This window comes from Coccomyxa subellipsoidea (assembly GCF_000258705.1).
Source record: "Coccomyxa subellipsoidea C-169, whole genome shotgun sequence".
NCBI lineage: Eukaryota > Viridiplantae > Chlorophyta > Trebouxiophyceae > Coccomyxaceae > Coccomyxa > Coccomyxa subellipsoidea.
The window spans coordinates 75,895-98,151 of NW_005178018.1; the positions used below are offsets into that span (position 1 = coordinate 75,895).

The following is a 22,257-nucleotide window of genomic DNA, read 5'->3' on the forward strand; positions in this document are numbered from 1 at the left end:
TTTACTTTGAACAGGGTGCAAATCGATAAAGGAGATACCCACTCAAGTGTCTAAGATTTGAGTAGCCTCTGACTGCCTAAGACGAGCTCGCCAAGCTTCTGTCGTTGCCGAATGCACCGAGAAGTAGCAGTGTGACGGACAGTGAGCTCCGAGACTACCCTTGGCCTGATAAAGTCGAGTCCATTTCTCGGAGATTTCTCATTTCTTAGACAGATTGCTCCGGGAAGTATTCGGCTGTTAATCAAACAGCGAAGACACATCGTTCCTCGGCGGGCGATCTATGATGAAGGTGCGATCGCCTACCCAACTTCTTGAGCCTGCATATATCATGTTGAGTACCTGCATGGATAGGCAAGTTTTCCAGGTCTTAATGGAAAACGCACAGTATATTGAAGCTTCCAGCAGGAGTTTCCTCCAACCTCAAGTGAGGCATGACAGAAAATACGCAAGACGTGCTGACAGAATACCTTTCGTGTAGCCGCAGGATCTCGGTGTCGTGCGATGGAAGATACATCATTCAACAGTACTACTGTTGGCGATCATTGGAATGGCTTGCTTAAGGTCAGCTACTGGCGCTCGAATCCTGCAGCAGTCTCCCGCTCTTGTGGACGATGGCTCTTCCCAAGATGTTGTCTTACCCAGCGACAGCACAACGAAGGTAACCAGAACCTCTACACACCTCCTCCCGACGAATACCGCATAAATTCCAGTACCATTAGTGCCTGACCTTGCATGCTCAGATTTGGGTACTGTAGGGAGGTAGACAGTCGAAAAATGGTCATCAGAGAGCTTCTGGCTGCAGCTAACTGTCTCAAACATCTGCACAGGCCGCTGCTCCTGAGGCGGCAGCTGCTAGCGGGAATTCGCCAGCGCCAGTCAGGGCAAGATGGGCCAGCAGCGTCACACAGGCCAATGATGAAGGTACCTCCCCTGACCTGCAAAGGGATTAAAAACCCGAGCCAGCACGATATTCCTACATCCCACACCAAGAACCCGCAGAAGCTGTCTCCTGGTTTTTGCTTGCTTAATGCTTGAAGGAAGATGACTAAGGCACGGGCGGCAGCATGCCGGCTCCTGATGGCTGCTTGTTTGTTTGCCCAATGCTGCCCTCATTATAATTTGTAACTACTGAGGCTAAGGGCTTTCTGCAAGGGGTCGCACTGTTGCTTGTGTTGCCCTGCTCGGAAGGGCGAGCACATTCACTCCAATGGGTCAAGTTGAGGCATTGTGCATATTCCATGCGTTTCCGACAGCTGACTGGAACTTGCGGGTGCTCAGGAACAGGTGAGCCGGCCGCTGCGCCGAGGGCAGGCCTGTCCTGGGCAAACCAAGTCCGCGCGTTGCCTCCCGCCTACCAGGAAATCGGCGCACAAATTGTCAGCCAGACTCTCGGCCCCTCTGCCGACATCCCCGCAGCCGCAAACACCGAGTCCGTTATGGCTGTGCCCGAGCCCGTAGAGGACCCCGCCGCGGCGCCGGCGGGAGCGCCGGCGGCCACAGACCCGACCGCAGCGGCGGCGGCGCCCGTAACGGACCCGGCGGCCGCAAGTACGGTCCCGGAAGCGACGTTCGCGCCAACGCCGGTGCCGACGCCGCAGCCGACGTTTGCTCCGACGCGCACGCCGGCTGCTGAGGCCGGGCCGGTGGCAACGGCGCTTCCTGCGCTCGTGCCTGTTGAGGCTCCCGCCCTGGTGCGCTCTCTGGTCTGAACCAGAGTCTGAACTCTGGTCTGTTCTAATTCTGCGTGAAGCAGAAAGAGGAGAATATGTGCCCTACGGGGCAGCTGTATCCAGAGACTAATGCCTGAGCTGCATGTAGGAAATCCCCATCTGGCAGCTAGAAAGCATTGCTGCTTTGCAGTGACAAGTACTGCAGGAAGTGTGAGTTGGAAATGCGACGAAAACAAGGTAGGAGTCCTTTACTGAATTTTGCAAATGCATGTGCGCAGGTGCCAGCACCTGAGGAGGGCAGCGGGGCTGACACGCTGATAGTTGGGACGGCTCTTGCGCCGATCACGTCACCTGCACCGAGGACCGCCTCCTCGTCGCTGCAGTGCTCTGACAGCGGCTCTAACAACTGTGCGCCCCCCATCTTCTTCATAGTGCCCTGTAGAATACGTTTCTTACCATCCCTGCTGTGGTTGCATAGTACAGAGTGCTCAAAGTACAGGGCAGGCTGGTGCCTCAAGGTGTACTAATTCACATGATTGCCTGTCAATCCTTCTCGTGCGATTGTAAAGCTTTTGCGGCCTACCCCTTGCCTTGAGAATCCACTGGAGACCATTCCTGTGCTTGGCCAGTCCTGCTGACCCCACTAACATAAATATGTGCAGGATGAAGTTACCTCAGGTGCAGATCAGCTGTGCTAACATGTATACTTTTTCTGTGGTGTGCAGCGTTGGCGCTGAGTATCTGCAAGTTCATAACCGGCATTCTGCCGGCGGCAACGCGGCAGCAGATGTGCAGCCGCTATTTGCCCAAGTGTCCTCCGGCGGAGGACCCTCCAATATCCGCCACCGGACTGACAGCGACGGGGGATGCGGTACCCCCGGCGGTGGCGGCCCCGGCGCCGGCCCCAGCCGCGGACACCCCGGCAGCCGCCACTGCGGGGGGGACCCCGTCCATCTTCGGGCTGCCGATCCCCCCGCTCGGGGATCTGTTGGGGGGCCTTGCGCAGGGCTTTACGGGCATTGCATCGCCCACGGCAGCAGATGTGTCCTCTGCAGCGCCGCCGGCTGCACCGGTGACTGCTGTAGCTGGATAGACTTCATAGATCAAAGCAGATAGGGGGTTGAGGGATAAATCTTTGGGGTTCAGGGTGAAGGAAGTCCAGTGGTGGGGTGTGGATTAAATGCTTGAGACGGTACAAATGAATGTGACCTGACAGATATGTGACATAGATTCAGTACTGGAAACATGTAGAGTAGGTGAAAGAGCAGCTCCAGACTTTCAGATTTGATGCAAGGAATGTAGTTTGCTTGTAATTTAGTCACGTGCAGGTCCAGGTTATTAGCCATTCGTAAATAAGTTGAGGTTGACCCTAAAGGGAGTGATATGCGATTCAGACAAATCGACAGTCAATGCCTGATTTGGAAACGAACGAATTCTTTTCTACGCAAGCTGGTTGAGCAGACCTGTTAAAATGATTCCTGACATCGGCTGCTCTCCTGCTTTTGACACAGCGGGACGAGAATAATCAAACCTTTAACGATGGCAGTCAAACCAAAACGTGGGGGTAAAGAGACAAGATCCAAATGTTTTGCGGATGACATTATGGTGTTCCTCATCTCTCTAAGGGATGCAATCTGCTGTTTGCTGTTTTCGACGTCAAGAAGGGCAGCAAAATCGTACAGCAGCCGCAGAACGTCGGAAGTATTATGCGCAGGTATGGCGGAGATTGGTGAAATCATTTAATCTCATCTCCTCACACCCTCACTTTGAACAGATGGAGGAAAAACACCAACCAAATATTTGCACAGTGTCCAGATTGAGCATTGGCATCTTGTCACATGGACATCGGTGAAAAAAGCCTGCTTGATTGCAGAAGGTGTGGAGCAAAGGGCCAGACCAAAGGCAGAAGCACCAGCCGCTGAAATCCGCCAGAGCGTCAATGCCCCAGCACCTTTGCCTCAGTTGCCGCCAGATGCCTGGGGCATGATTCAGCGCCACGCGCCGGACTCAGAAGACTGGGCAGCCGCTCAGGAGGCCTGCATTTCTATCTGCTGTGCGCCAATCACAGCTCTGCATGTGAGCGTTCTGATCTCTTCTGCATTTCCTTTTTCGAAGAAAAGACCCCACCAATGTACACATTATACGGTACCTCCAAACAAGCACTAACAAGAAGCAGAGCCTGTCTCAAAGAACCAGGTCCGAGACTACTCGTACACCTATTGATCGGGTTGTTGGAGCTGGCCCCGGCTGGCACCGGGGTGAAATCCTAACCATCGTGCCCACAATTGGGGTCTTGCTTGGATCTGGCGAGTCCAACAACGGTTAGGATTGTGGCATCCTTTAGGTGCAGCTTGTTTGTAGGACGCACCTTGCCTTTTGGCAGGAAAACGTGATATAATAATTACAAATTCTGCTGTTTCCAGGTGTACTTGGATGTGCCCGGCGAGCTGCCCTGGGCTGCCCGGAGGTGGGCAGATGTGGAAACGCTGTCACTCTGTTCCCCGCACAACAAGATGCACAAAGAGACACAGGCAACATTGGATAGCTCAGACCCCAACGAGGTGCAGCCCCTGACGAAGCTGACTCAGCTGGAGATAAGCACAGGGGACGACTCCGATGACGATAATGACGTGGCAGATATCTTGAAGTTTGTCTTAAAGAGGGCACCGAATATTAGCCTGTTGCACCTTGAGGCATGGGGTCTCGAGAATGTCGACCGCGGTATGAGCATGCCGGAAATCTCTGGGGTCAAACACTTGGTATTGTCAACTCGCTACTGGCTGGAGGATGCACTTTGTGCATCTCTGCAGAATCTCTGCAGCTTGGAAACGCTTTGCATAGGAAACAATTTCACTGACAAGGATTTGGCGGTAGTCCCTTCCCTCAATCTCAGTTGCCTTAAGGCTTTGTACGCAGTTGCTTTGGAGAATGCTCACCTCAAAGTGTTCAGGGCAACCAACTGCTTACTTGAGTACAAATGTGATGGCAGCAGGTTGCAAGTGAGAGGGGTTCAGGGAAGTGCGTCTGCCTTGTACAATCACATAGAGGAGATATCAGACACAGATCCAACTTTCATTCTCTTCATGTACACTGTTATTCCGCCGCATAACCTGACACTTGTCGATCTGCGAGACAATTACTATCCAGATCCAGAAAGACGGTGGTGGTGCCTTCTGCCAAAGCTTTTCCAATTCTGTTTCGGTGCTGAGTACATGAATCTTGCGGTGCTCATGTTGGAGACTGCAAAATCTGCCATTCTGCTTGATCTACAAGTTTTGCCAAGTCTGACCATTCTTGTGCTTGATACGGATGGAGAGCTTCGCCTGCATTGCAGTTCCCATGTGGGATTAGCGCGGACTCTGACCAAATTGTTGCTGAGGTGGAGAAGCTGCAATTGCGGTGCATGGAATCTGGTGAAAGCCATGCAAGCGCAGGGCAAGGCTTGCCAAGTTGGGGAGCTTGATAAGGGAAGGACAGAGTGGATGTATCCAGAAGGCGCCTGCAGTGAGACTGACTTGAGGGCGTGCACGTGCCGGGCATGCAAAGAGTGTCTCATCAGGGAAGGAAAATGGAGGATCACCTGAAGGATATTGCAATAGAGATCCCAGCCAATTTTACAAGGCCTCAATGTTAGTGTGATTTGCTGGGTTGATTTGGAAGATCTTCTGGTCTAGGATTTGGTGACTCCAGTGTTAGTTGTATGTTGTATTTATATATAAAACCTGAACCCTGAAAGATTATGGCTTGTAAGATTTCTTCCATCGTGATGCGCCCAAACTTGTCTCAAAACAGACAAGACTGCAGAGAAAGCTTGACATGTGCTCTTTGAAAGCACCAAACGGACAAGGTAATGGTGTTGATGTGAGATCTGTTGAAAGAGGGATGCTGGTGTCGACATCACTCAAGAGACGAACGCCCTCTGGCAGAATGCCAGCACGTGCCTGCCTCAGGTGATCATCCCAGCAGAAGTCGATCGCAACAGAGGAAGGGATTTCCTTGCCGGCTGCTTTCAGTGAGTAAAAATGAGTCGACACCTGATCTTTCATTGAATCACCAAATACCTGGAGGCTAGCCATGATCGCTTTTATCATCGAATGGACTGCCATAGCGTTTTCGATTTGCCTGCTGTATTATGCGACGCTAAAACTTGCGATGGAAGTCATCCTCGATATCCTAGGTCTAGAGCGCTGCAGTCTTGACAGGCCGCGAAAAGGTCGCCAATTTCACAATACGCCTAGCGCAGGTTTGCCAAAAATCTCAGCGCTGGGGAATGGCATCGCCATTTCTTGATTTTATCCTCTGTATGCACAGTGCCAGCCTTCTGTTGTGTGATCGAAGGCTGAAAGATACTCATTTCGAAACGTCCTTTGCGCTCCTTGTACTACGAACAGAGGTGCTTGACACATACATTGCTGTGACTGCAGCCATAGCAGTGCGAAATGCCAGACAGAACCTGGAAGCACCAGGAGCTGCAAACAGCTGCCTGCTTGAATCGCCATCGCCTGCAGCTCAGCTGCCGCCTGAGATCTGGGGCACTATACAGCGTTATGTCATTGATGCCGAGGATTGGGCGTGCGCACAGAACGCCTGTACTTCTAGCTTTGATGCGCCAGTAACAGCTCTGCAGGTCACTTCTTGACACCTGTGCATGCCTTTAATGCCTTGCAAATGATCGTTTCCCATTGCTGACAAGCTTTGCTGAGTATCTTTCTTGTGCCAGCGCTTGATGTCGAATATATCAGTGCTTTGGGAATCAAAGCACAAGTGGGAGCCACAAAACCTCATGGTTTCATTCCAGCAAGCCGAACAAGAGGGGGTGGGGGCATTGCTGCCCCACAGAGTGGTTGATCAGGGATGCCTTGTTGGAGGGAAGCATCACTTTGTGATGCCAGGGTGAAAAGCTCACATGCGCACATGCTGCAGGTGTTTCTGGATGTTCCCGGTGAGCTCATATGGGCTGCCCAAAGATGGGCAGCTGTGGAGTCTCTGTCCATCAGCTGCAGTCGGCCCATTTCAGAGTGTGCTATGGCTGTCCTATCAGATCCCACTGCACTAGAGCCGTTGCCGGTTCTCAATGAGCTGGAGGTACTTATGATATACCCACACGAAGAGGAACACTTGAGGTCTCTTTTGGACGGCGTGTTAAGCAGAGCTCCAAGTGTGCGCACATTGAGCATCGATGCATTTGAAGTTTTGACCATGTCAAGGCTCTCTGATCTCAAGCATCTGATGGTCACAATCTGCCTGGATCTGCACAATATTTTCTGTGCCTCGTTGAAAGAGTTGTGCAGCCTGGAAACGCTATACATTGCCGATTCATTGCTGGAGGAAGAAGGGTGGATTGCGAGCATTGCTCACTTGGACCTGCAAATCTTGCCTGCCCTGTCTGCAGTGGTTATTGATAATCTCTGGAGAGAATCACTTAGGCCTCAGCTTCCGGGCGACTGCACACTGGACATTGTTTATGGGTGCTGCAGAACGAGATATAGATACCCTCAGACCCTTGAAGCTCACGCAGAATCCCATATTCTCCAGGAGAGCGGTCCGATTGTCAATATTGGGGGGTTTGCCATGCATGACCCTTCCGAAGTTGCTCTCATTGACTTTTGTGAGGATCCGGATGAGAGGAGGTCTGCTGCGGTGGAGCATTTCAGGCTGTGCTTCACGGCAGACTTTGTCAGCCTAAGGGAATTCTTCCTAGAGAGTGTCACTGTGCCCATTGTGCTGGAGCTGCAGTGTTTGCCCAAGCTAATTACTCTAGTGGCGAGAGCCGGTAGAAAGCTGCAGCTGGAATCGGCTTGCTTTAAGGGAGTAGCAAAAAAGCTGACCACTTTGCAGTTGTCTTGGGTCCATTGCAATATAGGGGTGAATGACCTGGTGAGAGCCATGAAGGCAAAGGGGAAAACATGCCTGTTCAAGAAACTGAAGAGAAGAAGAAAAGAAGTGGTGTATCCGGAAGGCGCATGCTTGGACAGGTGTCTGAGGCCGTGTACATGCAGGGCATGCAAGGAGTGCCTCGAAAGGGATGGAAACTGGCCATGGACGATTGCTTGAAATACTAAGCAAGCTCTGTGATGCTTGGCTCCAATTGGGATCCGCTGTTCTATTAGCTCTCGCATACAAGGAAATTTGCCTGGCTGACAAAGCATGCATGTCAGGGATACACCGCCGTTGTCCGTGACCTTGCCCTGAACATACCTGCCGCATCCACCCTGCAAGCCTTCTTGCACTCCTTCATGGCTTTTTGAAGCGCCCAGGTCTTATTATTGCATGACATCTATGACAGCCCTAATCTAGTGAGCCTCTGCGCTGTTGTCAAACAAGTAGTCAAGTTGAGTTTGTCCCCCGCCTACGCCACAAGGGTCGGCAGATCTTGCAAGTCTAGCACAATTGGTGATGTCATTGCCTCCAGAAAGATCTTCGGCATCCCTCAGCAGTGGAAAAATTTGCGACCACGCTTGAGGTGAACGTCCAGGGTCTACATGCCTTGTGTGCAATCGGTCTGGTCGGTTTTACGTTCTTGTTCACGGGAGAAAAGATGCCTTGGATTCACCACACGGTGAATGGCCAGAAAAATGCCTTGAGATCTGGCAAAGGCCAGATTACTGCGTATGACGATTGGGGGCAAGGGTACAATCCTGTAGCTCCTCTTGAGTTTGTCGGGGTGGGTGCATTCCGCATGACAAAGCCTTTGGAACCTGCTGCATGTGGACTACTGTGAGAGACCCGATAAACAAACGCCACATTACTTTGAGTTGTCCTTCACGCCTCAGTACGTCAACCTAGCGGAGATCCACTTAGAGACTGTCACATGCCCATTGTGCTGGACCTTCATAGCTGGCCTGAGTGGATTTGAGCTTTCTTGGAAACCAGTGTTGCAACAGCTGGCACGCCAACCAGGCTTGAGTTGTCCTGAGTTTTTGTAAGTTCTGGGCACAAGAAATTTCTAAATGGGGTGTGGGATCTTGTTGGAGGCATGCTGGCAGGCCTGCCGGGTCAGGAGGGGAAGACGGGAAGTGTGTTATCCGAGGGATGCGTGTTTTGACAGAGCGGCAAGGCCCTGCAGGTGCGCACGGCATGCCGTGCTTGCACGGAGTGCCTCATCAGGGAAGGGAAATGGGCCGTAATTTGAAGCTTGTGTCAGTGTCATGCAAGGCGGGTTTGGGCAATTGCATGTTATGCCAAGGGCTGTGATGTGATATGGGATGTGCAGAAACAAGAGGATTGAGATGAGCAGGGACAGCTGACAGAAGTGAAATTGGATCGAAAAGATTTCAAGAATGAGCCGCTTGCCTCGTGCATGACTGGCGCACACCGGTCTGCGAGCGAGACCCTCCACATGTGCTGAAAGCAGAGCATTCACCACGGCTGAGAAGAAGTATGTCCCTTCACACTCCCTAGCAGCTGAAAAAAGCCATGTCTGAGAGCGTTGCCAGAAAAAAGTCACAGAAGAGCAATCATTTTCCTGCAACCAGTGCATTCATCATGGCACCACACAACAATCAGCAGTCCAGCAACGCTGCTGGCTGGCTTGGTGTTCAAAAACTCCCAAGCGTGCTCAAACATCATGAATCCTTCTTCAGAAGAAGTCACAGAAGAGGACCCGTTCGCCGGCGACCCCTTCCGACGTCAAAGCGCGGCTGAGCGCCGCGGCCGCCTCTCCCGGCAGGCCGGCCACCAGTACGGTGCAGTCCCGCGGGTCCCCCCCTACAGACCCCATGAGTCCCCCCGGTCCCCCCAGCACCGCCCCGCGCACCGCCTCCTGCGCAGCCAAGGGAGATAGTGGAATCAGGGGTGACAACCTTAAATTGAGGTGATCACCCAATGTGATGCAAGGGAAGTTCACATATGATCCACTTGCAGCTCCTGCACACCTGCCTCCCGTGTGAGTACTTAGTAACAGAACGCCATTTTCCTCCCTAAACTAAGTTGCTGCGCACAATCCAAGGCTACTTTCTTACCAGTCCTTGTTGTCACACTCAGGCCGGCAGTGAGAAGGTAATTGCTAGGAAGAGAGGGCAGGAAGGAACAAGAGTATAAGCTGACTGCAGCTCACCCAGATGTCAGGCGCTGGGCTGCCGTTGCTGCCCTCTAAGTAAATAGGGTGCACTTGCACGCCGGCATCCCGCCACGAGTCCCTGCAATCGCGCACCAAATATCATCACAAGAACGATGCCCAGCACTTGCATTTCCCTGATAAAAAAACCCCACCTTGCCAAAGTTCTGCCAAAGTCCTGTATTGTGGGTTCCTACGGATGCCGTGAAAATAGAGCGCGCAGGCTGCAGAGTCTGGGAAGTGCTTCATCTGGCTCTCATTGACTTTGGCATCAACACAATTTACTACCATGGCGCCATTGTTGACGTTGTCAGCGAGTCTTGATGGCTCCTGGACAATCTTGCGCATGAACAAGTCATGCCAAAGGCTGCCACATATTGATCGGGGAGGCATTGCCACCGCAAACAAAGCATTCAGTGCTAACCAAAGTGGAGGCAGCAGTCGCAGCATAGCATGCTGGCTGTGACTTTCAAGGTCATCTAGACTATTTCAAGACCGACTCCAGATCAGGCTCGGTCATGCAGAGCACGCACCAGTCTTTGAGGTAGGCGGCGGACAGGGCAGAGGGAGCAAAGTAAAAAAGGGTGACCCGGCGCGCAGTGGAGTGGGCTTGAACCGGCGTCCACTCTATGGCCGCGCGCAACGGCGCGATCCCCCGGCAGCCGGCGCCAATTAGAAGCAGGTTCCGCGCGTCCTCCAGGCCGCTTAGTAATCCCACATAGCTGTTGAACAGCGAGGCAAATCTGCACCTCACAGCAGATTCATTACAGCAACTGCTTCATTCGTCTACAGCATATACAACGAGAGGTTCTTGCGACTGCTGTCAGATAATGCTGTGCACTTCCCGCCCACATGCGTGATGCCCTATATTGAACCGCAAAACATGCGCTCTACTAAACCACGAAAGCACTCAGTGCTCGCATAACGCAATTGTCTACTGCAGGAAGCGATCTGACGGGCCCTTTGAGCAACAAGAGTTTAATTGCACCCGCAGCCCACAATCTAAGCCCTAAACCCTTACACCCAAATAACAGGCTGCCTCAGGGAAATAAGGCTCACCCGCGCCCCATTACTTCGCTGACCTCGATGAGCGAACCGGGCCCCAGGCACGCCAGCCGCCGGTTGTCCTCACAGCCGTCCCGGTGCACCAGCAGCTGCGCAAGCCACCAACATACGTTACTCTACGTTACATACATTATTATTATTATTGTTATGATTACAGCGTCGGCAAACCCAAAGCCCGAAGGCCATAGGGCATACGCACAGAGTGTCTGCAGCCACATCTGTGGGGCTTGAAGGTCTTGGTCTGCAGCCCATATGGTATCATAGAAAAAGTCTAAGTCCAAGTGAGGCGTGCGTATTAAGGAACGTACCACCACCCCCACCACCAGACAATGCTACACAACACAGCAAGCAAATGCATATCATAGCATGACACGTACAATCAAGCAATCCCTGTCTCAGACCAGTATCCCTATACTTTATACGTTGCGTTACAATGAAAGTGATGCACAGAAACTCTTCGTTACAAGACACGCAGCCTCATCTCGCATTGCATGCCTCGGCTCTGCAGGCTGCGGGACGTGCTGAACGATGCTGTGGTCAGTGTGACAAATGCTCGGGCACTGCTGTAAGTACAGGCAGCAAAAGAAACCCAACACAGTGGATTACTGGATAACAAGTGAACGCCACGTGGTCTTTGCCAGGAACAAGCTGTACCAGAATGAGCCTTGACGGAGATCAATGCACAGCATCAGCTTTGGTAAGCTGAAGACTGTGCATAGGTCTTCGTCAGCGTGATCTGGGGTGCACCCGTTCCTGGCGCAGCCGCGGCCGGGGTTATCTTTCTTTAATCGCTCGATAAAAATGAGTTTATGCACACATGCATGTTGAGCGCTGCATGCCAGGGAAAGGCCTGCTAGGGACTGCACCATACTAGGTTTTTGGGTTTTTCTATTCTCTGGTTAGGCACCATGCATGCCGCACTGCCAGCAGGATAAGCTCGCTTGGGCACATCTCGATGATGGAGGCATGTGGAGAGTGCTGAATGCCAAGGGAGATGCCACCGCTTTTATTTATACTGTTAGCTAATCACATTGCAGTGGCGTGTCTCTGCACAAACAGAAAATTGCCGCTATTCGAGTTTTCCTCCTTGTTTTTCATTTTTTTGTCGAAAAGGCGCACCTCGATGATGGAGGCGTCCAGGTTGGCAGAGTCTCTCCTGGCGGAGTAGGGGGAGGAGGAGATGGCGAAAAGGGTGCGCGCCGTGGGCGGATCACCGGGCGGGTCGCCGTCCGAGCCGGCCGCTGGCGCGCTGGTGGACGGCCCATCGCCTGTTTAGGACAGAATGCGTCAATCTGAATTGCAGTAACAGCAGAGTCTCTGGCTGAACATTGTTTGGGCAGCCCGAAGGAGCCAAAATCCATAATACGTGCTCTTGCTGGCAGCGGCTGATTATTGCCAGTGTGCCCGAGCGCTCGGTGGTACTGTGGATATTGGACCGCTCTGGGAAGGTGCCCAACTGCCTTCTGCTGGATCTGGCCTAGCCACAGCTGCAGTAGAAGGCATTAGAACAGACCTATCCAGAGCGATTCGGAACACAGCCGCCGCTGAACAACCACAAAAAGGCACAAATGAACAAACTGCACATCAGAGGAATAGAATGCTTTTCTTGCACCATACATTGAGAGGATAGGACCGGAAAATGTGCAATCGCAACAAGCAGGATCCCCCAAGAGCGTTTGCGTGTCTTCTCCAGCCACAAAGGAGCCAATGATTGCGTTTTGGATTCTGCGCGTGGAGATCAAGAACAATGCAGAGGAGGACCTCCGGATCATGGCACGTTGTCTGCAGACCCCTAAATGGACCCAAGCCTGGGTCACCACCCAGAGGGGGCTTACCTTGCCCTTGCCTAGCGTTGGTAATGCAGGCTGGTATTGCATAATGACACACAAGGCTGGCGTGCAAAAGAGGGGCTGTCACACCTGCGTCGCAGGAGGCCGCGGCTGAGTCGGAGATGGGGTCTGGCGGGTAGCGGATGCCCACAAACTGTCCCGGCACCTTGTATGCATCCACCCACCGCGGCCCCTCCTGCCGCCGCCGCATCTTCCTGCACAGCAGCATCGCCCAGGACCTTCAATGTTTGAGTTTTCAGATCAAGGTTCAAGCCTGGGTACTGATGGGTACTGCCCGAGCGCCAGAGAAAGCTCGGAAGTTGTTGTCACGGCCTGCCCAAGTCCAAATGGAGCTTCATATTCAGATGCTGAGGAGCTCGAAACAACAACAAGATCACGGATAGACGAAGAGTAGAGACTTTGAATTCTTCAGGCCAGCGCCTACGTGCGGTGGGGGCCCAGAGAAATTTTGCCATCTGATCCGGGAAGTGAAGGAGGTTACACATGGGCTGTGCAACCAAGGTGTGGGGAGGATTTTGTCCCCAGCTGTATGTCAAGCCTGAGGCAGGACAAAGAGGGATGGCATGCCACCCAGTATTTTCAAATTAGGCCGGGCACCTGCCATCCAGGTAGTTGACATGGTCCTCCACGCTCAGCACCAGAGTCCGCATCTGCCCATCCGCTGACTCCGCCCTGCAGCAGATTCACACATGCATCTTGATTTTGTTTACTAATGCATCAAGGAGGTGCGCATGTCCTTGCTCAGATCATGCTTGTGTGCAGTGATGCTCAAGGACATCTGCCCAATCTCAAAGAGCTGCCGCTGCTGGCAGCTCTGCCTGTCGTCCCAAGAATGCCATTTCGAAAGTCTCAAGAGCATAACATCAACTTCTCTATCATACTTGTACAATAAGCATGGTGATCCTGCCACTTGTGAGCTCACTTGTTCTCTACCACTATGGCCCGTGCCCACTTCCTGTGTTCTTTGGCATCCTGGACGGCCGTGTTCAGCTCTCCTGTGAGGCTTCCAGGCGCTCCGTTCTCATTCCCCGCGCTGGCTGATGTCCTGACAGAAGAAGGAATTGCGAAGTTAAGCCGTATCCGCATAGGTCAGCAGATCAGAGATTCAGTGATGTTCTGTATTTTTTTTATGCATAAACTAAAGCCCCACATTTGTTGGGGCAACGTGGTGAACAGTGCTCACTGGCCGTTTTCATGAGGCAGGCAATCTGTACCTTGCAGTCTTAGAGCGCTTTGCCCAGCAGGTAGGAAATCTGTCTGATCGTCTAAAGCTTGCAAACTTCTTGAACACCCTTTCTCTGTGGATACCGGGTGCTAATGCACAGGGACCATGTCCATGAGTCTCGCTGACAAGCCCTTGTGACGAGGACGCACTGAGGCCCTTACCGTAAGACATCCTGCCTTTAATTTCACCACATTGTAGCAACCAGATATCAATTGTAATCGTCAGTCTGAGGGGTGCTGCACTCTGATGACGAGGATGCTTCCAGATCATGGTGCTGCCCATCCGGGCAAAGCGGGCAGGCAGCCGCTGCCCATTTCATGCATATGGGAGTCACATTTTGCTTATTGAAGTGTACATTTGTTCTCAGTGCATCGATAACCATTTTAGCCCTGCTGGTTGCAAATTCAAGTGACTTAAATTTACTCAAGTGAGCTCAGAGCAGGTGCAACTCTGGATCCAGAGGCCCACCAATATCCTTGAGCACTTCGTTGTGATTCACAGCTTATTCCCAACTTGCCAAGTCACAGCTCACTTCAAGTGCAATTGAACAGCTTGCGCCAGCCTTTGTGCAAAGAATTATGCAGATCAGAGATTGTAAACCCCTGCACTGACTAGCTTATAAGTATTTCCGACACCCAGAGGGCCTGATTCGCCATTAGCAGAGGCACATTGCAGGTGCTGCTACAAGCACACTGCGTTAAATCACAGAAGAAGAAGAATAACACACCCTGTGCTATCCAGCAGGCATATAAGAATCTACAGCAAGAAGTATGACTGCACACGCAACCCAAACATTTAAACATGTATGCATGTTCATACATGTCCAACTGCTACAGCAACAAATACTGCTACAAAAGCAGTGCATTTAGACTTGAGGCACCCCTTTGTTGTTACACCTTCCGCTCGCTCTCTGCCTTGATGTCTGCATTCCTCTCTCTCGCTCTCTCTCTTCATAAAGTAATGCTATGCTATGCAACCTGGCTGGCGGGGGGGCGGTATAAATCCTGAGCACCGTGGCCACAGTTGCTTGGGTCTTGCTCGACTCTGGCAAGGCCATCTGGGGGTGGGATATTCGGCAGCCTTCACCTGCAGCTTGCATGCGGACACACCTTGCCTCTGGCAGGTAATGCGTACAATAGCAATAATAATGAGTGCTGCTATCGCCGGGCGGAAGGCGCGGCTCGGAAGAGCATTTCGCGCAGAGCGTCCGTGAGTCGTCCCTGCTGCCATCCCATCAGCCGCCGCACTGCTTCCGGGTTCTGCCTCGAGTCCATCATGCTCACCCGCCGCATCTGCGCAGCACAAGCAGGCAGCCCAACATCAGCCCCACATAAGCATAATTACTACGTACCAATTTGCCTTGACTGCCATTTGTCCACGACACGGTTTGCCACAACTCTGCTACGGATGGTTGGACGGAGACAAGCTGCTTGAGATGCAGCTCATGTCCAGCTCAGCTAATGAGGTGGCGAGAAGTCCTCAAGCAAGTCAGAAGCCCACAAAAGCCAAATCAATGCTGCAGCTGTGGCAACTTGTTCTCAAGAGTGCAAGCTACTCTCTACAATCTGCAGAAAAGGGCCGCTACCATGATCGAGACACTGCGATAGCCAAGCACCTAGGAAGCTGTTGAACCTGTGATCCTACACTTCTACCGTGGCAGGGCTGACAAGCTTCTCCCTTCTGCAATTGTTGCCATGTCTGTCTACCGTAGTCAGCACCAAATTTGCCGCATAAAAAAGGGTCGAAAATAAAGACCTTAAATGTAAAATATATACCTTATGACAAATTTACGACCAATTTATGGAAGCTCTCGCTGAGCCCCACCCAATGGTGATGATATCAAAACCGTTTTATGGAAGGAAAGATTTTTAAAAAAGAAGTCCAACATTTCACGCATTTTGAGGTGCTGGAAAATGGTGCTGACTACGGTATCTCCTTGCTGACACGCCAAGGAAAGGTACGGTGGCATGCACATGTTTTTTGCCCGACCTCACCTGCGCGCCGCCGACGAAAAACACGAAGCACGGAACAGCTCGGACTCCATAGAGCGCCGCAACGTCCGTAAGATCGTCAAAGTCGTCGCGAATGTTGTGCTTCAGGAATCGCACTCCCGCCTGCTGCCCGTTCGCCTGCGCATTCAAATTCAAATCTGGATTTGCGAGAGATGATAGATCAGAGCTTTGCATTTGCAGCCCGCCAGTGCTTCTCACTTAACATTCTGTCAAGGTAGGCTTATCCTGCACCTATAGGGAGCTACCATGGCGCATCACCATATAGGCAGCTAGGAACAGTATACTGCAAGACAGCAGTCAGCTTGTTGCAATCGAGGTGCATTCAGGCTGACAAGGATGTAGTGGGAAGGCAGGCTCACGTCTCGGCACATGGCAGCATAGTGCTTCAGCATCTCCTTGCAGGTCCCACAAGACTGCGCATCACACAATTCTCGTTAAGTGCGCCCGGGCCGTTTGATTGTTCTTGTATTGTTGATGCATCATGTGCATTTGCATGGCAGCCCTTCCTCTCATCTCTGGCGCTCGCTCTATCACGCTGTCTGCATTCCCCTTCCTCTATATCTACAAGTTGTCCTTGCCGTTGAGCACAGAGTCAGCAGCAAGCTATCACGCTGTCTGCATTCCCCTTTTTCTATTTCTACAAGTTGTCCTTGCTGTTGAGTGCAGAGTCAGCAGTCAGCAGTAATTTCTTACAGAGATGGCACAGATCAGGAAGTGCCCTTCACACATTGGCTTGCAGATACTCCATGCAAAATCATCTGCAACTCACTGCTAACCCTGAAACTCCCTGACACAGTATTCCAAGTGCGGTAAAGGGTGCTCACCCGGCTGTAGAAGGCCACGACTACTACTGAGCTGGCAGCTGAGTCTATGACTCGATCCAGGTGGCGCAGGCTCCTCAGCTCTGTGATACACTCCACAGAGCAACAACCATCCTCCTCTGCCTTTAACAGTGCCTCTTCCATCTGCAGCAGATCAGGAGTCCACTCCATTTGCCATAATACGGACTTTTCCGGCAGGAGAGCTCAATTTAACATGTATCACAGAGGTACAAGTCCAAGGCTGTGCAAGGTGGAGCTAAACAAGAAGGAAACTATGAAAAGCCAGATCTGGTCAGGCATAGAAATAGTGTACCTGCTGTCGTCGCCATGCAAGCTCGAAGTGTTGCTTCCTGTCGATGTGCAGGGCTTGAACTTGTAGTTGTCTGGGTGCCTGCTTCCTCCTTCCCAAGCTAGGTGTGTTCGGTCTCGTCGGCTGCATGCGTTCAAGGATTGTCAGGCATCATATTTTCTACGATGATCAATAGAATTACATGATCTCGAAATGGCAGCAGCAGAATAGTAGCTGCCAGGAAAAGGGTAGGGCGATTATCACACTTACGCAACGGGCTGGTAGGAAGTGGGACAAGGACGTCAACGCGCTGGATTGATTGCAGACAAAATGGTCTCGTAAGCCTCCTGAATACATTGTTGATCTTGAGGGAGAGTCCAAAGTCACGTCAGCAAAAGGAAGCAGCCTCTGAATCTTTCTGTTCACCCTGCTCCAATTCAAGTTTTCAAACAATTGCGATGAATTCCATACTCTAATAATTTTAATCTTGGGCACGTTTTAACCTGCAAGAGAGGCTGGAACGTCTGCAAATGCCTTCGAATATCAAGGTTCTGTATCTTTGCACGCGTGGCTCGGTGACGTCACAGGGCACCAATGCCTTCGAGTGCATCTTGCTTTCAACAATTTCAAGGATCTAAACCTTATTTTCTAAATCTAATACTTGGATATTCAATTTATTTGTGACCTTAGTGCTCAACTAAAGTTGGGCCCTTGCTTTTCATTCTTGGACATGAACGTTTCCAGCGTTCTGTTTAGCGAGTGTACTTGCGATCTTACATGCAATATTCCAAAGCATACATTAAAAAGTTCCGTTTTTCAGCGATGCGTAAGTGCCAAACAGGAAAGGTGCTTTCGCAGATATAAGCCCTTGAGACATGCCAAACGCCATTGCCTACCAGCACTGGCCGCTTCCACGACAGGGACATCGCCGGCAGGGCGAATAAAGGAGGAGAAAGAAATAGCAGAGGCTTTAGTACAGGCCGATTTGCCCTACACCACACATAGCTGGCAATGGAGAGGGCACAAAGTGAACTATGCGGTGCGCATCCCACCTCCCAACAAGTTTTCTCCATGTTCCTATCAGTCAGTTTCTTATCCAAATTTGTTCATTCTCTGCTTTTGCCTCACATTCCTCATCACTCCGTGCTCACGGACAGCACGACGTGTGCATTTCAAGCCCCTCAGAAAATCGCAGCTCAATTTCACAATACAAGTTGGCAGAGATGTTGCGGCGCAGGTGGCAGGCTGTGGTCCGCCAGTGGTCCTGGTTCACGGCTTTGGGGCGTCCATCGGCCACTACAGAAAAAATATCCCGGCGCTGGCAAAACACTACAAGGTGGAGGCACTCAATTGCATTCCAAGAATCACACCCCTGGCTGAATCCCCTGATCTGATCTGAACATCAGCAAATTGCCAAGATGGGGCTTTCAGGCTTGCCCAGAAAGCTAGAATAGCAAAGAGCAAAGGCACAGTCGCCTCACAAGCCATTGCTAGGAAAACAGGGAGAACAATGTCAGAGGCTGAAGAGATGTTTTTCAAAGGTGTACGTGATTAATCTACTGGATTTCTGTGCAAACGACAAGCCTCTGACCAGGAACCTAGCTAAGAGCGCACCTTCTGGGTGCTGCAGAAGATAAACACCCTTCACAAGAGTAGATCCTTGATCATTAAATACACTTATGATTTTTGCTGCAGGTGTATGCGATCGATCTGCTGGGCTTTGGGGCGAGCGACAAGCCGCCGCTTGCATACTCGACCGAGCTTTGGCGCGACCAGCTGCTGGACTTCTTGCAGGAGTTTATCGATGAGCCAGCCGTGCTCGTGGGCAATTCCATCGGCAGCCTGATCGGCCTCATGGTGCGCGCAGCAATTGACGTGTTTCCTGGTATGCGGGAGTCAAACTGAATCTCAGGAATTGTTTTGGGATTCCCTCATTTTAGGATTTGGATTTTGGATTCAAATTCAAAATCCTACCCTACAGCCCTCGCATGAGCATGCAGCAGCAGTGGTGCGCACGGCAAACGTCCCACTGCTGTGCGCGAGTGAGCAAAAAGTGATATTAGGGTTTGTATTCTGGGTTCAAAATCAAAATTCCCAACCCAAAGCCCTTGCATGAGCACGCGGCAGCGGTGGTGCGCGGCCTAATCAGCCTCATGGTGCGCGCAAGAAATGACCGGCCTCCGGCCCACTGCCCAGCGGGAGTGAGCAAAACTGATTGGCAAGGTTTTTTTTTGGGCTCAAATTCAAAGTTCCCAACCCTAAAACCCTTGCATAAGCATCGAAAGGGAAGAAGGAAATGCATAGCCTCATTTGCGTCTGTTGGTAGTGCCGCGTATGCATGCTTGGCCGATGATAGAGTTCAAGGCAAGGAGAGGCAGCTGTAAGCGATGGGCGAAGCGTGTGCGTGTTATAAGGTCGTTGTCAAGGCACAGGAAGTATCAGTGGGGCCAGCAGTGCAATGAGGGTGCAAAGAGCGGTGCAAGGCTTGTTCGTGCCTTGAACACCAGCTTGGTCTATTTTACGCTCCTGTGTTTGCCAATGATGCGCTCTTTCCCGGGCCAGATGGAAATAGCACATACAGTTGTTATGTTGCCATTGGTAAAGGGTTTGAGATTTAGTGAACGTGCAGCAGTGTTGTTGCGCATGCTTGCAGATCCTCCAGAAATCGTTGATGGACCTTTGCTTCACATGCTGGCCAGGAATCGCGTCTGGTGTTTGCCAAAGATCCAGCTTTTTTTTTCCGCAGGCCAATGCGGAAGGAGGGCCTGGCGTTGTCAGGGGGACGATCCTGCTCAACTGCGCCGGAGGAATGAACACAAAGGTAGTTGCCACATTCCAAAATTATCATACACCACCTCGCGCATGCACTGTATCACCTGTAATGAAGAGTACAGCTGTTTTAAATGGAGCAAAGACAGTGGCAAAGTTGTAATAACAGCTGCAGCAAGTGCAGTGCAGGGAATCAAGCTGCTAAGTCAGCTGTAATGGTTGCAGCAAAAGTAGTCTTGACATCAGTATTCCTGGGTTCTATCATGTAAGCTGCACTGCGCCGCTAGAATTGAAAGATAAGAGGTTAACAACCCCGGTGATTGCAGGGGTTGACGGACGATTGGCGCGTGCGGCTGGCGTTCCCTTTTTTTCTCCTGATCGATTTTTTGCTTTCGCGCCAGCGCATCGCGCGGTGGCTGTTTGACGGCTTCCGCACAAAGGAGAATTTGCGCAAAGCACTTATGGTGAGACCTGTTGACCCCTGTGGCTTCTCTATTTGTCTTTCTGCACGTCCTCTGAGAGCGTTTCATCGGTTGGTTGTATTATTATCACTACACGTTTTCCTGCCAAGAGGCAAGGTGCGTCCTGCAGACAAGGTGCACTTGAAGGCTGCCACAATCTCACTCCTTGTTGGACTTGCCAGATCCAAGCAACCGTGGGCAAAGGTGCTCAGTATTCATATCCCCCCCCCGCCAGCCCGGGGCCGATTGCCTGTGTGGATTATGTACGCCTTCGCCCATTGCGCTGGGGCTGGTGAAATCCAGTAGGCGCAGATGAGGCTAGCATGGCATGCATGGCTTGATGATTGTGTGCGCATGCACCGGATCATGGGAAGCAACAGGGCAGAATACGTCGAGGGGATGCAGCGCTCAGAACATGTTTTCAAGTTCAATTTTCAATTTCAATTTCTGATTTCAGATTCAATTTCTGTGCAGGCAGTCTATAAGAACCCAGAGACAGTGGATGACACGTTGGTGGACTTGTTTCACACTCCCTCTGGTGAGTGCGTGTGCTTACCATAGGCTTCAGCAACCAAAACCAGTCTCTTTGTAAAGTTAACACTGCCACTTATAATAGTAGCCTTGTGGCGCCCTTAGCATCGGTACCCATAGCATGACTTGCTCTTCTGCGCATTTTCTTTGCCGCTATAGCAACATGTTGCTTATGTCCGATGGATGAGTGAGCATCATGGCTTTGCTCTCAATAAATGCAAGGACAGCAATATTTTGGGTTGATGTTCCTTGATGATGGCACTTGAATCGCTCACTGGGAATGATTTTATTACTGTCGCATGTGCTGGCAGGTACCGAGGGCTGTCTTAACCACTGTGGCAAGTGCCGGCAAGGGTGAAGGGATGACTAAGCACTGTGGCATGTGCCGGCAGGGGCCGAGGGCGCGCTGGAGGCCTTCGTGTCGGTGATATCCGGACCCCCCGGTCCGAGGCCGGAGGCAATTTTTGACAATGTTGGGGGACCGCTGCTGCTGCTGTGGGGGGAGGAGGACACGGTAACGCCACTGGATGGTCCCGTGGCTAAATTTTTGAAAGCCGCGGTCGACAGCCGGCCCGACACAGAGTTTGTTGTGCTGCCAGGTGAGACCCCCACTGTCACTGTAGATCACATCTGGAAATTTTGGCATCCAGGGCTCTTTGCTTAGAAAGGAATTCTGAGAGTTCTGAGATAAAAAGACCGGATAAAAATTGAATCTTGTTGCTAGGCGCCGTTGTTCACTGCAGCTTGTTTCTGAGCCAACTGCCCGCATCCCTCATAAGCTTTTTTTTGTGTTTTAACAGCATTATAGCGACTACTTCCATGCATGCACTTTCCTTTCTGGTGTAGTACACTGGGATAACAAAATGCTGGAAGGAGTGAGTCAGCAAAGACATCTCTTACTCTCTACGAATAACAGGGCGTAGATTGCCCGGGCGAGGTTTAGCCGGATCCACCCCTTTCGGCCAGACAGCGGCCAAGTGCCAAATGGCCGAAGGATCGTCGGGAATGGCCGATATATCTACTAGTAAGCAATTTAAGTAGTACTCTAGAGTAAGAGTTGGTATTTGTACTAATAAGTATTGTTATTAGCACTCTAGAGTAAGACGTTCGCTGTGGCATGCAGGGACGGGGCACTGCTTACATGATGATGACCCGCCGCGAGTAAACAGGGAAATTTTAAATTGGCTCGAGAGGCACCATGCCCAGAAGAGGTAGCTGAGTGGTGGCTGCCATTTGTGCACTAACAGAAATCTTAGCAGGATTGTGAGCTGCCCTGCAGGCTGACAGTGTGCTAGGTGCGGTTATGTATCCCATCTGTATGAATAGCTAATTACTTATGTTGAGTCTCACGCATTGAGAAGTTTCTTTGAGCTGATGCTGAAAGCTAGAGAGTACTGCATTCATCGGATTTTTGCATAGACAGGATTCCAAAACGGTCATTGACTCAAGCTAGGGAATGTAGGACAAGGGTTTCAATCAGTCCAATCCATACCTGGAGCGCTCATGAT

General features: G+C 51.4%; 5 protein-coding genes across 5 annotated transcripts; 3 read left to right on the forward strand and 2 right to left on the reverse strand.

Moving 5' to 3' along the window:
- The first annotated feature begins 20 nt into the window (after positions 1-20).
- On the forward strand, positions 21-3,254 carry COCSUDRAFT_49329 (hypothetical protein). The gene is made up of 6 exons (XM_005642694.1): positions 21-289; positions 479-658; positions 828-921; positions 1,279-1,691; positions 1,949-2,078; positions 2,396-3,254. Exons 1-6 carry the CDS (start codon positions 281-283, stop codon positions 2,761-2,763), a joined length of 1,194 nt encoding a protein of 397 aa, XP_005642751.1. The 5' UTR covers positions 21-280; the 3' UTR covers positions 2,764-3,254.
- A 132-nt stretch (positions 3,255-3,386) lies between these two features.
- On the forward strand, positions 3,387-4,511 carry COCSUDRAFT_60409 (hypothetical protein; the record flags this gene model as incomplete). The annotated part of the gene is made up of 4 exons (XM_005642695.1): positions 3,387-3,399; positions 3,544-3,746; positions 4,094-4,317; positions 4,481-4,511. The coding sequence occupies 4 exons, from the start codon at positions 3,387-3,389 to the stop codon at positions 4,509-4,511; spliced, it is 471 nt and encodes a 156-aa protein (XP_005642752.1).
- Positions 4,512-8,930: 4,419 nt separating this feature from the next.
- On the reverse strand, positions 8,931-14,052 carry COCSUDRAFT_49330 (hypothetical protein). Its single transcript, XM_005642696.1, has 9 exons — positions 13,856-14,052; positions 13,564-13,686; positions 13,239-13,313; positions 12,711-12,835; positions 11,911-12,059; positions 10,786-10,880; positions 10,260-10,469; positions 9,727-9,808; positions 8,931-9,432 (listed from the first exon to the last, which is right to left on the reverse strand). Exons 1-9 carry the CDS (start codon positions 14,035-14,037, stop codon positions 9,250-9,252), a joined length of 1,224 nt encoding a protein of 407 aa, XP_005642753.1. The 5' UTR covers positions 14,038-14,052; the 3' UTR covers positions 8,931-9,249.
- A 971-nt stretch (positions 14,053-15,023) lies between these two features.
- On the reverse strand, positions 15,024-17,138 carry COCSUDRAFT_45478 (hypothetical protein; the record flags this gene model as incomplete). Its single annotated transcript, XM_005642697.1, has 5 exons — positions 15,024-15,158; positions 15,861-15,995; positions 16,238-16,291; positions 16,703-16,843; positions 17,013-17,138. The coding sequence occupies 5 exons, from the start codon at positions 17,136-17,138 to the stop codon at positions 15,024-15,026; spliced, it is 591 nt and encodes a 196-aa protein (XP_005642754.1).
- Positions 17,139-18,022: 884 nt separating this feature from the next.
- On the forward strand, positions 18,023-21,964 carry COCSUDRAFT_38683 (alpha/beta-hydrolase; the record flags this gene model as incomplete). The annotated part of the gene is made up of 8 exons (XM_005642698.1): positions 18,023-18,061; positions 18,226-18,324; positions 18,684-18,845; positions 19,735-19,809; positions 20,084-20,221; positions 20,693-20,756; positions 21,142-21,348; positions 21,873-21,964. 8 exons carry the CDS (start codon positions 18,023-18,025, stop codon positions 21,962-21,964), a joined length of 876 nt encoding a protein of 291 aa, XP_005642755.1.
- Positions 21,965-22,257: the final 293 nt, after the last annotated feature.